The 13,199-nt window shown below is 48.8% G+C and overlaps 1 protein-coding gene across 2 annotated transcripts in view; it reads left to right on the forward strand.

The window, feature by feature from the left end:
• The first annotated feature begins 10,733 nt into the window (after window positions 1-10,733).
• Window positions 10,734-13,199, forward strand: part of ZCCHC14 (zinc finger CCHC-type containing 14) — a 60,777-nt gene continuing 58,311 nt past the window's right edge. The window contains exon 1 of one of the 2 annotated variants that reach the window (XM_039888717.1): window positions 10,734-11,373. In XM_039888717.1, coding sequence (XP_039744651.1) covers window positions 10,795-11,373 — 579 coding nt within the window. In that variant the 5' untranslated portion in view covers window positions 10,734-10,794. The remainder of the gene's footprint in view (window positions 11,374-13,199) is intronic. The other variant, XM_039888716.1, reaches the window with a different exon arrangement.

Below are 13,199 nucleotides of genomic sequence, written 5' to 3' on the forward strand. Positions count from 1 at the left end.
GGGTGTCTGTGATATAAACACACACACACACACTAAGGAAAGGGGTACCCATTCGGCATCAAGAGCTCTTTCAAAGTCCAGGTGAGATGAGGCAGTTCTCACTCCCGCCTTGACTGTTTACAGTACTGAGACTTTTATGGGCTACATTTCCAGAACACGGGGATAAAGATGCTCCTAGAAATTATGACAGCCACTACTTTTTTGAGCATCTGCTAAGCACTTGCCAGGCATTATCACTTCTAACTCTCCAGACATCTTGTGAAGTAGATATCTTTATCTCCATTTTGCAGAGACGGGGTTGGAGAGGGGCGCACTGAGAGAAGGGGGTGAATTGCAAACTGGTTTGAGAGAGCTGGGATTACAATCTGCTCACTCCAACTTTCAGAGCTCCTGCCCTTAACCTCTCTGGTCCACCAGAGAGAAGATGGGATTGGGAAGAAGGATCCTATGGCTAGGAGAATGTTTAGCAGTAGGCGGTCCAACCAACTTGAACAGACAAGTACTTTTCTTGTGCGATAAGCTTAGGTAAACAGCTGGATAATGAAACTGGTGAGCCTAGGGGAGTCTCCGTACTTGTCACTGCAAGGTAATAAGATAGCAGCCATGGATTCCCTAAGACTGTGATCACATTGTGTTCAAAGAGGCTCTGACAGAGAGGGTGAAGAGGTGTGCCTGACACATTTCCCCTTCTATTTGAGAAGGAGAAGTTTTCAGGAAACCCAGGGCAGACTTACTTAGGTCTTACTGGCCAGAATTGGATCACGTGGTCACTCCTGGATACAAGGGAAGTGAGCGTGTAAAAATTTTGTTTCCCAGCCTTTGTAGTCCAAGACAGCAAGAGAAAACAGGTTGGGAATGGCTTTCAGGTGGTTCGTTGGCAGTGCTGCACATTTGCCTAGCAGAGTCCATGCACTGGCTTCAGAGGCTGGATCAGTGTGCCTTGGGGCTGCTGTATCATCATATCACAAACTGAGGGGCTTAAAACAACAAAAATGGATTCTCTCACAGTTCTGAAGGCCTGAATTCTGAAGTCAAGGTCTTGGTAGGGCTGCTTCTCTCTGAAGGCTCTAAGGCAGGATCCTTCCTGTCTCTTCCAGCTCTTGGTGGCCCCAGGTGTCACTTGGCTTGTAGCCATATCACTCCAGTCTGTCTCCATCCTCACATGGCCTTCTTCCAGTGTCTCCTCTTCTTAGAAGGACACCAGTCCTATTGAATTAGAACCCCGTCTCGCAAAGATTTTCCAAATAAGGCCACATTCATAGGTTCTGAGAGTTAGGACTTGAATACATCTTTTTGGGGGACACAATTCAACCTAATATAGACTGCATTAGCCCTTTGTCTTCTTCCGGAGGGAAGGTAAAGGGCCATGCTTGTTCACTTTAGAGGAATAAAGACCTCTTCCTCCAAAATCACCCCCCTACACACTTCCCGTGGCCTTGAGTCATCCTTGCCTGAGTTGGGGCTTTCTCAACCTCCTTCCTCACACCCCCTCCTCAAAACAAGAGTCCCAAAGCCCACCAGAGACAAAATGGTTTTCAAACCCTACACTGTGCTGCTCAGCACCAACCCTCACTCCCGCCCGAAACCTGGCCCTCACCATCCACGTGCTCCCTCAATGCTCAGGGCTCCCAAGGTCTTCTTTCCAGGCAGAGCCTCAGCTCCTCGCTGGCCCAGCCCTGGTGGTAGTTAACCACCCCCAGGTGACGCTCACATGCAAGCAGAGCTGTGAGTCCCTTCTCTAGCCCTCAGCTTTGTGATGGGTTGAGGAAATTACTGGGAGCCCTGCCCTAGGTCACGCAGCTTAACGACCACAGTATCAGGGAGAGGAGTACAATAAGCATTACATCTGAGGATCATAAGCCCACTGCTAACGTTTATTGAGCACCTGCTACAAGCCTGTTTTTCACACCTCCCATCTCTAACTATGAAGTAGAAGCTACTAGGATGTGGAAAGTGTCTTGCTAAGCGGACCAGAGCTGTGGTGTGTAAAAACCTTTGCTGCTTACTTCTCTTTGGCAGGGGGATGTAGTTTTCTGGGACATTACCACAAAGGGGAAATTGTGTTAAAAAGACTTCACCAAGATTCCTTCTAGCCCCTCATGAGAACCTATAAAACACCAGGATAAAATGTGGTTAGACTTACCTGGTTCCCTGGTCTTCCCTAGTTAACTGGTAAACCACAAGGGACATGTATCTGATTTCCATCAACCTCTGAAGTCACTGAGGATATCTCAGCCCCAGTTCATTTTGGTATCTTTATGTCTTGCACGGGGACCAGAAGTTCTCAGACTGAAGAGATGTCCACGTGAATGGAGGTGCAATAGGAAGAAGAAATGGAATTGCTCAATCTCAAATCTTTGTTTCTCCCCCATCATTTTTAGTGTTCCCACCTCTAGAACTTCACTAAGAGCAGAGGTATGTTAATTTTTACTGCTACATCACATGTTAGCACAATCTTTGTGACTTAAAACAATACCTATTGATCATCTGACAAGTGCAAGCCAGAAATCTGAACAGGTTCCATCGGGTTCTCTGCTCAGGTCTCAGGTGAAATGGAGGTGTCGCCCGGCTGGGCTCTAGTCTTTCAGAGAATCTGCTTCCAAGTTCCTTCAGGTTGTGGCAGAATCTACTTCCTTGAAGCTGTAGGTCCGAGGTCCCCACGTCTGTGTGGGCTGTAGGCCAAGGCCGCTCTTTGCTCCTGAAAGCCATCCACATTCCTTCCCACATGGCCCTGTCTGTCTTCAAAGCAGCAATGGTGTGTCATGTCCTCCTGACTCTTCTAACATTTGACTCCCCTTCTGCCACCAGCCAGAGAAAACTCTCTGCTTTTCAAAGTTTCACCTGATTGGGTCAGGCCCACCCAGATAATCTCCATGTCTTAAGGTCACCTGACCTCAGACTTTACATTTGCAAAATCTCCTCACAGCACCACCTAGATTAGTGTTTGGATCACGAGGGGCCAGGAATTCTAGGGGTCAGCCTTAGAATTCTGCCTACTATGGGAGGTCTTACAGGGGATTAGCTGCAAAGACAGCCCTCCTCTGAACCTCTGGGCATGGAAGGTACCCTCTTTCTCCTTTTTGGTACAAAATGGGCCCCTTTTTGGCACAGAGGAGTTTGTAGGAATTTACCCCTTACACTGAAGGAATAAACATAACAGAGTCCTAGCCTCCAATAGGAAACCCAAATATTCATATTGAACAAATCTGTCTTCAGTAAGGCTGTAGGATAGGCCATCTATTAGTTCAGACTTAGAAGAACTGGCCATTGGATTTCCTCTTCCTTTTTTTCTGAACATTTTAAAGTGAAGAGCTGTCAATGCTTTTCAAAACTGATTCTCAGAGTGTAGTGAGTTTCCCAATACAGCAGAGTCTTCATCACTAGACAGAGACAATTTCAACAGCGACATAAGATATCTACGGAGGGTCCCCAAGCTCCCAGCATGCAGGCCATAGGGATTCCAGGCAGTTCTGCTTTTCTCTCATGTACTGGGGTGAGTAATGTCTCTCCCAAATTCATGTCTACTTGGAACCCATGAATGTGACCTTATTTGGGAACAAGGTCTTTGCACATGTAATCTAGTTAAATGAGGGCATACTGAACTAGGGTTGGACCCTGACTCCAATGACCGGTGTCCTTATGAGAAGAGGGAAAGTTAAACACACACAGAACACCAAATGAAGATGGAGACAGAGATGGAAGTGATGCAGCTACAAGCCACGGAAGCCAAGGATTGCTGGTAGCCATCAGAAACTGGGAGAGTCCTAGAACAGATTCTCTCTCAGAGCTCTCAGAAGAAACTGATCCTGCTGACACTTTGATTTCAAATTTTTAGCCTCTAGACCTGAGAGAATAAATTTTCTGTTTTAAGCTACCAAGTTTGTGATAATTTGTTTATTGCAGCCCTAGGAAACTAATACACTCACTATGTGAATATGCTTTTTAAATTTAATCTCTGGTTGACCACAGACCTCACCACTCCCTATTTTATTATACCATCTAGCTTCACTCGTTTACTCTCTGCCTAGCTCTTTAAAGGATTTTCATTTGCAACCTCTGGTTTAATTAATACATTTAATAAAAATGTGTTTCAAAAGCAAATACTTCATCTTTTACAGAGAGTAAACTGCAAGTGGATGAGGAATCTAAATATGAAAACAAAAACCATATACATAATAGAAGAAAACATGGGTTAATTTATTTAAAACTTGGGTGTAGGGAAAGGTTTTTAACCATAACTCAATCCAGATGCAATGAAAGAAGAGATCAATAAATTTAACTACATAAAAATAAAAGCAAGTTTTTCAAGCTAAAAAAAGAAAACCACCAAAAACAAAGTCAAAGGCAATTGACAAACTGGGAGAGAATATTTTTCAATATAAATCACAGATAACTAATATCCCTAATATGTAAAGAACTTTTAAAAATTGACAGGAACAAAGCCCCCAAACCTGAAAGAAAAACGGGCAAGGAGCATGAACAGGCAATTTAAAAAGATACAAAAATGGCATCCACACTAGGTTTTCTGACTTTGCCAGAGACTCTGAGTTCCCTGTTATAATTTAATAAATGTTTCTGCTCAAACTGGACACAGTAGATTCTGCTGTTTATAATTTATCAGCACAGGCTACCTCCAGATATCAATCCGCTTTGAAGCATGGAGATTTTTCAGTCTACAGTACATCCAAAAATGATTTACACCAGACTCTGAGACAGTTTGAAATGAGTTCATGAATGTATTTTCGAACAATCAGTTTTGTTGCAATAAGAACACTGCCTTGTGGGGTGACTACTTTGAAGGAGAGGGAGTTGGATGAACTCTGGTATGTTTGTTTAAAATGAAACTTTTCATATTTTAAGAGTTACACCATGTCATCCAAACAACATGTTACCTGCCTTTGGAATGTGTTTTTCACCCACACTTGAGTGTGGGTGTGTCTTGTGACTTGAGACTTCAACTAAGCCATGAAGACTTGATTGGAATGGCACTGGGAAGCAATCTAGTTCCTCCATCTTTATTCCTTCTCAATACTTCTCAGAAACTACAGGCGGTGGTTGTGGTTTCAGCGTGGTGCAAAGTCCCAGGTAAGCAGAACTGCCTTTTGAATCACAGACACAACCTGAATACCCAACAATAGGGGATTAGTTGAATAAATCATAGTACATCCAAACAAGATTCTGGGAAGCCCTCGCAAACCACGATTTATAAGAGAGTCTATGACATGGACAGACATTTGGGATATGTTGTTAAGTGGAAAAAAATAGATCACAAAATGTGGAGTACTTCCTATTTTTGTGAAGTATATCATTTATGTAAAATTAGGTGTGCATAAATATAATAAACGAATACAAGAATGTTTAGAAAAATGTATTTTAAAATGTTAACATTGGTTATGACTGAGAAGTGAGATTATTTGTTATTTTTACATTGTTTTTCAGTGACATATAATCTCTTTACAAAGAGAATGTATTACCTTATAATCAGACAAATCAACACATTATATATGTATAAATAAATACACACACATTCCCAAATTTATTTGCTTTAAAATACTTCAGAAAGGGTGGAATGGAAATAGATGAAATAGGAACGGCAAAATGTCACCTCTTTTGAAGCCAGGCAATAGGGATGTGGGGAATTATTACACTATTCCTTGACTTTGGGTATTTCTGAAAACTTCCGTAGTAAAATGGTAAACAAACAAAATATACAAAACTGAGAGCAGCAGTGAAATACTTTCAGAGTATTTCATTACTATGGTGTAAGCAACATAGAAATGTGAAAAACAAACAGAAATAAGGCTGCGGAACTTAATGATGAGAACCATTAGCTGTATGGCCTCTTTAAGCCTCAGTTTCCCTATCTGTCAATAAGGAGGTTCCTTGCTGGCTGGTAGGCATGCAATACAGACTTAACTCTGAATATTATTGTGGTTGCTGTTAGTTTATCCAGGGAAGCATGCCAGAATCCTGAAAGCAAGATTTCCACCTCTAACAGCAATTTTCAAACTGGGGTATGGGGAGCTGGCAAATGCAGAGTCCACGCACACTCGCGATTGGCTCAGTGTCTGGGGTCAGGTTTAGGGATCTGCACCTTAAATAAGAGCCCAGGTAATTCCCACTGTGGAAACACTGAATCTAGCTCAAGGCCAAAGACTCCCAGGGAAGCATGTCCGCCTGGAGGAATGTAAATCTGTGCAGAAACAGGGCTGGGAGTTGGGACAACTGCTCATTTATGACTACAGGTGGACTTTGTCAGCAGTCACAGCTGGGAAAAAACTGGCACGTGACAGACACCTTTTGGAGTCTTCAGTTAGAAATAGTGAATAAAAGACAAGTTACCTTTGTGCTTTCCTCCTGGAGGGACAGAGTCTGGGCAATTGACTTAGGTCAGAATTTGATCCCAACACATATGGATTGCATGGCCCTGGACTGACCATTGAGCATTTGTGAAATGGGAACAAAAACAGCAGAATCAGGGCCAGTCAGTCACACAAGGTTATGGTGATTACAGAAAGTTATCAGGAGTAAAGACACTGAGCAAAGATTCCATCAGTAAGCTTAGGAACCCACTTCTTAAGGCTCCATATTAGAGGTTTGCGGTCCCTTTGCTTTCTCAGTCACAGGAAAGCAGGCCTACAATAAAGGAAAAATAACTCCGTAAGCCCATCCCACCTGAGACCACACACACCCTGATGACATACCCCTAGGAAAAAATAAGCGGCAGATCCAGCCTGTTGTATGTACCTCCAGACCCAACTGTTTAAGGAACCCTCTAAATCAGTGTCTCAATCTTAACTTTTTATTTTACTAATCACAACATGGGCTCCAGACTTCTCCTCTCTGCCCGATTCTAAATGAGAAAGGGAAAGCAAGGCTACAGGGCACAGGGGGAGCTGTACTTAAAGTCCAGGTGGCCAATCTCCTCTTAGCCTGGTCACCACCTACAGTGGTAATTTAGCCCATGTCACTAACTCAGACACTAGAAATAATCCCAGGCACATAGTATCTCCACTGCAAAATCGTTTGTTTGGGGAATTTGTGGTGAACTCCAAGTCTTTCTTTCTCAAAAACAATATTAATTTACGCTTGATTCCAGCTCTGTGGAAAATGCAGACAGTCATATTGTCCCGTCCTAGACTGTGAGCTCCCCAAGGGAAGGGACCACTGCTCTGTCGGCCCCTGGCCCCAATTTAGGCACAAGGAAAGTATGGCCCGAAGGACCCAGTGACTGGCTGTCCCACTCAGCATTGTGTGGGGACTCTCCTTGTCTGAACACACAGCCCCACCTTCCTTTTATCTGAAGCATGGGGAGAAATGTCCCACCCTCTGACCTACACTATGTCCCCCTTTCCAGCCTCCTCCCCAGCTTCCTCCCACAAACCCCCAGCCCCTCCATTGTGTCAAAGCAGAGGCGGAGAAATGTTGAAATGCAAAGAAAGGGAAAGTGAGAAGGTCCAAATAGCCCAGAGATGGGAGTCTGCTTTAGGGAAGGAGCCCTGGCTGGGAGGGAGAGCAGGTACAGCATTAGGGCCAGGCCTGAGAAACTATGTCCTGAAGGACTGGCAGCTCGTTGTCCACCCTTTCCCCTGGGAAGCCCTTGGCTGCTTCCCAGGGAAAGGAACAGTGTGTAGAAGGGACAGCCCCCGCAGACAAGTGGCCCATCCACTTTGGGGTGGGGAGTTCAGGCTGCCAGTTCCTTAAAGGTGGGGGTCTGGACCTTACTCTCCTTAGAGGCTCCAAACCCTTAGTGGGGTCTGACCCTACAGGGTAGGGATTTAATATCCATCGAATTGCATTAAATTGAACTAGACTGAAGTTGAGGGGGATATGACATGGTATGAGTGTCCTGGAGATGTTGTAACAAATAACCACAAACTTGGTGACTTCACACAGCAGAAATTTATCCTCTCACAGTTCTGGAGGCCAGAAGTCCAAAGTTAAGGTGTCAGCAGGGCTGTGCTCCCTTTGAAGGCTCCAGGGGAGGATCCTTCCTGCATCTTCCAGCTTCTGGTGGCTTCAGGCATCCCTGGCTCCAATCTCTGTCTCTGTCTTCACATGGCCTTTTACTCTGAGTCTCTGCTTGTTCTTTTCTGTCTCTTATAAGGACACTCTCATTGGATTTAGGGCCTACCCTATCTACTATCTGATCTTAATTTTTACCTAAATTATATCTGCAAAAACTGTATTCCCAAATAAGGTCTGAGGTTCTGGGTGTACATGACCTTTTGGGAGACACTATTCAACTCTGTATAGACATTAAATAGCAAATAGCACAGCAAGAAGTGGCAAAAATGTGGTCGGGAGCGGGGGAACCTTGATCTACTAACTTCTGTGGCCCAGTTGTCCCAGCTAGCAAGGGTTCCCATTAACATCTCTGAGTTCCACTGCCAACTGAGAGGTGGGGTTCTGGACTCCCTTTTACAGATGAGGACACTGAGGCTCGGAGTGGTTGAGTAAATGGCGAAGGTCCCCCAGTTAGCTAGACCTAGGACTGAAATCCAAGTTAGCTTGGCACAAGAACTTGGGGGGGTCTCACAGCCAGGTTGGGCTGTATTTGAGCACCCCCAGGACTGATAAGATCCCAAGATCTTTCCACTCTGAGGAACTTCATTTGTCAATAGAAGGCAAAGGTGTTAACTGTCTTCATTTCCATGTTCCTTCACTTCTTCGTATTGTAGACTTTGGAATGTGACTACTTCCCTGGAGTCACTTGAAAAAGTGAGGTCAAAGAAAATAAGCTTTAATTCAATTATTTGTAGAAATTAGTCTGGACTGGAGAAGTTAGGCAGGGAGACCCAACTGGACCCAGCCTTCTCCTGCTACTACATGGATTTGATACCCTTGGGCAGCTATCCTGGATTCCTGCTCCTCCTTCCTACACTGACCAAGAATACCATGGTGGCTCCAGGAAAATTTGTCCAAGGAGTGGAGAGGGGTGGGAAGCAAATTTTCTCCCCGCCCCAACTATTGCTCTACAATGTTTGTTCAATGTTTGAAGTCTCAAAGATGGATGGAGAATGTCTTGTTAGGAATTTCTAGAACCTTGGAACAGGTCCTGAAGAAATGTATTTATTCAATAATTCTGTATTGTGTACTGCCCAGGATCAAGTTGTAAGCTACCTAGGGCAGTGAGAGCACCACTTTGCTCATGGCTGCCCCGAAGGGCTTATAACCTGGCACACATCTCCATAGAGTTGCTGAACAATGAACAAACCCGTCCTAGATCACAAGACATCAAAAGAAGGGCTCCGGGGGTAGCGCAAGGGAGGAATGAATTTCTTGCTTCTGGATCTTAGTTTCCTCATCTGCACATGGTGGGACCGTTGACTGAAGCTGCAGGCTTTAAAGGCGGTTGGGTGCCCCAGCTTCTCCTCCACCTTTTCCCCACCAGCCTATAACCTCGTGCCAACGGGGAGGAGTTGCTTCACCTGCTCCCTAACTCCTCCTAGCCAGTGTCTTTGTATCCTCTTGGTTCCTGAGCTGGAACAGTAACCCGCTGAAAGGAGGCTTCTTTAATGGAGAAATCTTGTTCCTATCGTATCCTCAAGGCAGGCCAACCACCTCAGAAATGCGGGCACCGCCCTCTGTGAGCTCACAACCTATTCACAAGCCCCCGGGGCGGTTATTATTACTCTCATTTTTCGGGAAGGCGCCTAAGGCTCAGAGAGGCCGAGTGACTTGCCCAAGGTCACACAGCTTAACAGAGAGAGCAGAGATGGAGACTCGGATCTCCGAAGCCCCGCTCCAGCGGCTTTTCGAAGACACCCTGTACTTCCCTACTATGACGCTCATTAATAAAACAGGAAGGTCGGACACCTGGCTTTTACCTAAAACAATGCTCCACGAAAATCTGTGGGAACAAAAGCAACTAGAAATCCGCCCCGGGTTTTCAGCCCCTCCGGCCTTGCGGGCCAATCGACTCCGCTGGCCGCGGAGGGGCGGTTCCAACGTGATCGACAGCCTTGGGGAGGCGTGGTCTCGGCGGGGGCGAATCGGGATTGGGGACCCGGAACAATCACGGGCAGAGAAGGGGCAGTCTGAGCCAATCAGCGGGGAAGGGAGGGTCCTGCTGGTCCGGCTGTCGCGAGAGGCGGCCACCCCGCCCACTTGAGCCTCGTCCCGGCGCCCGTCAGCAGCGCACGCAGCAGCGCTCGCGCGAATCCGTCCGCGGCACGGGGAGTCTGGGCGCGAGGCCGCGCGAGTGCCGGCGCAGATCCCTCCGCCGCCCGCCCGCTCGCGCGCCGCGCCCCGCGTGTCCCTCCACCACCACTCCTAAGGCGCCTGCCCGCGGCCTCCAGCCTAGTAACGGACAGCCAGCCCAAGCGCGGCGGCGGCGACGGCATGGCCCGGGCGGCTCCGTCGGGGGGCGGCCCGCTGTGACAGACCCTGCGGCGCGGGGGGAGATGGGGGCGGCCGCCTCCCGGGCGACGACGACGACGAGGAGCAGCCGCCGCCGCCGCGCACCGGCCGCCGCTGGGGACGGGCGCGGGCCAAGAGCCCGCCCGTGAGCGGGGGGCCCGAGGCCGCTCGCCGCCCCCGGCCGCCCCGGCCGCCCCGGGCCCCCCCAGCGCTCCGCGCGCGCCCGCCTGCCGGCCCCTGGCGGGGGTCTCACCCGCGCCGCACGCCCCCGGCCCAGCCCGCGGCGCTCGCCCGCCCTCACCCGGTTCCGGCCCGCGCGTCCCCGGCGCGCCCAGGCCCCGGCCCGCGGCGCCCCCTGCCCGCGCCCGCCGCGCCCCACGCCCCCGGGCGACGGCCCCCGGTCCCGGGCGGCGGCGCGGCGCGGGCGGCAGCATGGTGGAGAAGCGCTGCCCGCTGCAGAGGGACGGCGTGTACCGCTGGTTCTCGGAGCTGCCGTCGCCGCAGCGTGTGGAGTTTCTGTGCGGCCTGCTGGACCTGTGCATCCCGCTCGAGCTGCGTTTCCTCGGCTCGTGCCTCGAGGACCTGGCGCGCAAGGACTACCACTCGCTGCGCGACTCAGAGATCAAGGCCAACAACCCGGCCGACCTGGGCAGCCTCACCAATCTGACGGACGAGGTGGTGCGCAGCAAGCTTCTGGTGTCGTTGGCGCTGCTGGGCTCGGAGCAGCGCGAAGCTGCTGGCGTGCTCTACCGCACGCTCACGCACATCGACTCCATCATCCATAACTACGGGCTGCAGCTCAACGAAGGCCGCACGGGCGATGAGTTCTTGCTGCTCTTCACCATGGCCTCCAATCACCCGGCCTTCAGCTTCCACCAGAAGCAGGTGCTGCGCCAGGAGCTCACGCAGATCCAGAGCAGCCTGAGCAGCGGCGGCGGCGGCGGCGGCAGCGGGGGCCACGGGGGCCACGGGGGCAAGAGCTCACTGCCCACCTGCCCGGCCTGCCACAAGGTGCGTGCCCGCGCGGAAGGCAGGTCCAGCGCCCCCCACCCCCGCACCTCAAGCCTCCAATCCGCTCCCCCAAACCCAGTCCACACCTAAGTCTCCACGCGGGACCTCAAAATCCCCTTCGCTTCCCAAGCTTTCACCTGAGGTCCCAAACACCCACCTGCACATCATGCCTCCATTCTAAACCTTCACCCGAACCCCAACTCCTACCTGCATCCCAAACTTTCACCCTGCGCCCGTTGCCGGCACTTCGCAACCCCTAATCTCCCAGTCCGCACTTGATTCCGTGTCCCAAGCCTCTACCCTGTATCCCCGACCCCCATTGTCACCCAAGACCCGTCCGGGCCCCCGCGCGCTTGGGGGCATCGCACCCACCTTGCCGGGGTTGGTCGGAGAAGTCTGGGAGGGCTGCGCTCATGGCGCCCCCAAACCGACGGGTCACCCTGGTAAGAGGTCGCGGCCCCTGTGTTGTCCTTTTACCTCGTCGGCGAGAAGCATAAGGCTTTTGTCCCTAAGGCACTTGGGCGACCGATGACAGTTACACGTTGTGTAGCCTTGATTTTTCCAAATCTGTTATTACCAGAAAAGGAAGCCGTTATGAGGTGGATATGAAAAGGCGCTAGAACCTTCGTAGACGTTGGAGGGTGTTTTGCAGCGCCCCAGGCCTGGGTGTCTTATTTCCCCTGGATGGGCGGGTGTCGCTGCTGGCGAGGTCGAGTTCTGCGGGGAGAGGGGCGCCGCAGCGTGTGCACGTGTGTGCACACGCATGTGCATATGTATTCATATGCTTGTGAATGTACGTATATGCATGTATTTCTACATACTGGTGAATGTATGCATATGTGTCTATATGTGTGTATGTGTATTTATGAATGCATATGCATATGTGTTTGTTTTCTGTGTGTTTAAGAGCCTGGCTACTGTAACAGACAAAAACAGAATTGGAGCCTTCATTGTATGTGAAACAGTTATTTCTCAAGGTCTGCCGTCTTTTGTGGAAACAAATCCCAGGCTGACTTGGAGCCCTGAGGGTGCGAGTCTCCTAAGGAATGCTAGGTTAAGTTAAAGATCTCTGGTCTCCAAATTAAACAGGAAGGGCATCGTGGTCATTCACTTAGAAATGTGAACTTTTGTCTAAATGTTTCAAAACTATGTAAACAAAGTGGGACTCAGATTTATTTTTATCACTGCCCCACCCCCTGACCCAATGTCAAATTGTGCTTCAAGAAAAAAGATTTTTCTTTGACCAAATGTGTTGTATTTAGAATACACATTGATATTCTTTGGGAAGCAAGAGATTGCAGTCGGGACCAGTAGCGCTGAGTACCTTTGACAGTTTCTAAGCTCTTTTACAAGTTTGATACTCTTTGGTTTGCTGGTTGTGGTTTAAGCTGTCTTTCAAGCCTGAATTGTGGGTTTTATTCTTTAATGTCTTTCTCTAAGAAGTGGTTATGGTCCCTGCATTAGTTTTAATCTATGTCCTATCTTTTTTTCTGACATTGACCTCCAGACTGTGGTTTTCTTTTTAAGTGCATGTTCAGATCCCACCCATGTTGTGGACTGGGCAGAAGAATGTTTCAGCTACAACAGAGGGAAAGCAGAGTCACAGAGAATGTGGTTGTAGGGAGCTCAAAAAGCTTTGGGGTGCCAGTGGGATTTCAGTCTCTTAAGGTCAGTTTTATGTGCTGTTAGTCTTCAGGTTAAATGCCACATACTGATAACGTCCATAGCTGTGACTCCAGTAGTGTTCAGCTCTTGAAAGAGGTTCTTTTGTGTGTGCAGATGCATCACTTTATAAAAAGCAGAAGATGGTGATCATTATTTTAGCA

This window comes from Pteropus medius, unplaced genomic scaffold (genome assembly GCF_902729225.1).
Source record: "Pteropus medius unplaced genomic scaffold, Ma_sr-lr_union100, whole genome shotgun sequence".
NCBI lineage: Eukaryota > Metazoa > Chordata > Mammalia > Chiroptera > Pteropodidae > Pteropus > Pteropus medius.